We start from the raw sequence: 3,463 nt of genomic DNA on the forward strand, positions 1-3,463 counted from the left end.
CACCCTCGGAGCGCAGTGGTGCAATGGGAAACGAGGCGGCTGCGCTCGCCGGCCAAGCAGGGAAACGTGGTGGTTTGTAGGTTTGCAGCGCTTGCTTGGCCCCTGCGTTTGTTGGGATTTCCCCCAGAAGCAGCACGACGCGGTTCACAGCCTCCAGGACCAAGTTAAAAGGCCTCTCTCCTCTTCCTCTGTTTTGTTTACTGCTCTGGTGAAAGCAGGCTCGGTTCATGTGGTTCTGAGAGCTGCGCCAGGGGGCTGCTGCTCCTCCCTTTGGGGCCGTTCAGTGAGGGGAAGCTCTGAAAACCTCTCCAGCTCCGTGTCAGGTGTCTCTGCTGCCCACAACAGGACCCTTCCTCTTTCTCTCTTGCAAAAAGCATCCAGAAAAACGGGGCGATGGTCACGTGCAGCAGCTGTCAGAAGAGCATGACCTGCATACGGCAACGCTGAGAGCATCGGGTGCAGCAATCTGGGACGTGGGCCTGTCCTGGAGGAGCTGCTGGGGACCCTCAGCTCCCCAAGTTCCACAGACAGCCCTGGGGCAGGGGCTGTAGTGACTGTGGCAGTGGCAGGGTCCCCATGGACCCCTCCTCTGCTGCTGGGGACCTGCACGAGCACCCAGCTCCCCACGAGGTGCACAGCTCTGATGCTGCTCTGTGCCTGGGAAGTTTTACAAAGCCACTAAGGCTCCATACGTTTCTGTCCTGGCTGGTGAACGCCTCTGGTGTGGAGCAGCTGCACTTGCTGTGGGGTTGGGACTGGTTGTTGTGCCTTGGAGGCCAGAGCAGAGCAGCCTGATGTGCTGGAGAGGAATAAAAATAATAACAATATAAATAATTTATAACAATTAAACAAATCCCGTCCTCCTCTCTGCCTCCTTGCTGACCTCCCCTTCACCTCCTGACCGGTCCCCAAACCTCTGCACATTGACTGGGATTTCCTTTGCTCTGGCTCCTGGGCTGCCCCAGCGCCGTGGCTGCCCCTGCAGAGCTGTGGTGGCTCCTGCATGGCCGTGGGGTGGAGCAGAGTGCTCAGCTCTGCGCCTGGTGCTGTCCCCCTCCCTCACCCGCTGCTCCAGTTGCCCCCTTGCCCCCCTTACAGCGCTTGCGGTGCTGACCTTTGGGAAGAGCCAGCGGCTTCCTGCAGGGAAACAACTGCTGGTGCGGGCAGAGCCCTGCGCCTTCGCTTCCTGCGTGCAGCGAAAGGCCCTCGTCAGCATCGGTTTGATTTCCATCAACGCAGAAGTCGCTACCTCGAAAGCTGCTCCTTCCTTGTTTCTGGTGCTTCCTGGCAGTCTCCGCCTTCTGCTCTTACTGTAAAGCCCTGAGCTCCTTCCCAGCCTCCAGACAGGCGGCTGCAGCGCCAGAAGGGCCAGCTGGCACCAGATCAAAGCCTGTACCTGTCACTGGTGCCATAGTGCCCCAGACCTCTCCTTCCCTCACAAAAGAAGGTAGGAAAGCTCTGGGAAACGGTGCCTCTCTCTAGGAGAAAGCTTTGCCAAAGGCAGGCGCTGGGAAGCGCAGTCTGGTGTGAGTGAGGGAGCTCAGGGCTCCCCAGACCAAGACCGGGTCCGAAGCTGCGTTCCCTGTGCTTGGGGAGCTCCTGCGTGGCTCAGCCTGGGTCTGAGGGGGTTGGTGCTGTCAGGAGCTGCCCACGACCCAACTTTGAGCCCTGCTCTGAGCCTGCGGAGTGAGGCCTCCTCCCTGTCTGCATCCCCTCCGGCTCTGGGGGCTGTGGGGTCCTCCCGGGGTTGGGAGAGGACGGGGCTGTGCTCCCTGTGCTCCTGTCATCTGGTGCAATTGGTCACCGGCTGCCGGTGCTGATCTTCTCATCTTGGATGTTTGAGATTAATTTCATGCCATGGTGAAGGGAGACTGAGTCAGGACCTGGGCTTTATTCGGCTTCGCAACTGAGGCGGCTGCAGGGAACCTTTACACTGTTGCTTTTCCCGGGGAAGAAGAAGAATTCTTCTGGATTTGGAGCTGGGGTTTGGGGATGGAGCGGAGCTGCTGGGCACTCGCTTTTGGGTGCTTTGGTACTTGCCCCGCAGCAGGCTGGGTTGTGTGGCCACATCCTGCGCTGCCAGGGGCTTTGGAGCCGAGTGCCAGGGCGCAGACATCACGGGTGCAAGGAGAACTTTGCCCCTCGTGGCCTGGTGGCTCCTTCTTGCCCTCCCCAGGCCTGTGTGCTGGTACCTCCGCACTGGCGATGCGGTTTTGCTCTGTGGTTCTACGTTCCCCTGGCCCAGGCCTGCCTGTGTTGATGGCAGCGGTGCCCATCCTGCAAGCAGGAGCTGGTGGCCGCTCTCGCTGCGCCAGAGCCCAGCCTCGAGGCACAAACCAGTGCTGGTCCCAGGGCTCCTTGAACTGGTCCCGCAGCCACTGGCTCAGGAAGGGTTTTGCTGAGGAGGAGCCAGCTCCTGGACCTGGGGCACTGAGTGCCAGCTCTAAGCCGTTGTGTCCCCATCCCCGCAGGTCCCCGGAGCTGGCCAGGATGGCACAGTGGAACCAGCTGCAGCAGCTTGACACACGGTACCTGGAGCAGCTCCACCAGCTCTACAGCGACAGCTTCCCCATGGAGCTGCGGCAGTTCCTGGCCCCGTGGATCGAGAGCCAGGACTGGTGAGGCCTTGCGAAACGCTGGCACTGGGACTTTGCTCGGGACCCGCGCCCAGGGTGGCCACAGGCGCCGAGGCAGTTTGGGGAGCATTCCCCAGGCTCAGGGCGTGCCAGGACCGCTGCTCCTCTCTGGGGCCTGTGTGGTGCAAAGGGGAACGAGGCTTAGACCTCAGACCAGGAGAAGGGGGCTCTGAAACGGAGCTGACCCTGTCAAGGGCCCTTATGCTGGCCTCTGTCATAAAGGAGGCTGGCAGAGAGCACTGGTTCCTGGGTCCCATCAAGATCCACATGGGACTGGGGAGACGCTGGTCTGCGCTGTCTGCCAGGCTCAGGGCAAGGCTTTGCACCGAGTCCAAAACTGTGTCCCTGCCCTCACGGGGGCAGTCGCAGGGCTTGGTTTATTGGCGTGGAGCCGGTTGGGATTGCTCTGGTGCAGGGTATAAGGATGGCTTGGGGCACTGAACTGCACAGGGGGGTGTGAGGAGAGCGTGGCCCTTCCCTGTGCTGGGCACCCAGGGCTGTCCCTCCCTGGCGCAGGGCGTACGCGGCCAGCAAGGAGTCGCACGCCACGCTGGTGTTCCACAACCTGCTGGGGGAGATCGACCAGCAGTACAGCCGCTTCCTGCAGGAGTCCAACGTCCTCTACCAGCACAACCTGCGCCGCATCAAGCAGTTCCTGCAGGTGAGGCGGGGGAGCCCGGTTGGCGCAGCTCTCAACCCGCAGCCGTCCCAGGAGCTACACTGTGCCTGCTGACCGTGTGCTTTGGACCTTTTACAGAGCAGGTACCTGGAGAAGCCGATGGAAATAGCCCGCATCGTGGCTCGCTGCCTGCGGGAGGAGTCCCGGC

At 61.4% G+C, this 3,463-nt stretch overlaps 1 protein-coding gene across 1 annotated transcript in view; it reads left to right on the forward strand.

Annotated features, from left to right (window-relative positions):
- Positions 1-2,490: 2,490 nt before the first annotated feature.
- The window catches only part of LOC104536282 (signal transducer and activator of transcription 3-like), a gene marked incomplete at its 3' end in the record, with an annotated part of 3,213 nt that continues 2,240 nt past the window's right edge, over positions 2,491-3,463 (forward strand). The window contains exons 1-3 of the mRNA XM_010178848.1: positions 2,491-2,618; positions 3,153-3,297; positions 3,394-3,463. The exon at positions 3,394-3,463 is cut by the window's right edge and continues 59 nt beyond it. Of these exons, the coding sequence (XP_010177150.1) occupies positions 2,491-2,618; positions 3,153-3,297; positions 3,394-3,463 (343 nt within the window). The remainder of the gene's footprint in view (positions 2,619-3,152; positions 3,298-3,393) is intronic.

The sequence above is a fragment of the Mesitornis unicolor genome, unplaced genomic scaffold (assembly GCF_000695765.1).
Source record: "Mesitornis unicolor isolate BGI_N332 unplaced genomic scaffold, ASM69576v1 scaffold48010, whole genome shotgun sequence".
NCBI lineage: Eukaryota > Metazoa > Chordata > Aves > Mesitornithiformes > Mesitornithidae > Mesitornis > Mesitornis unicolor.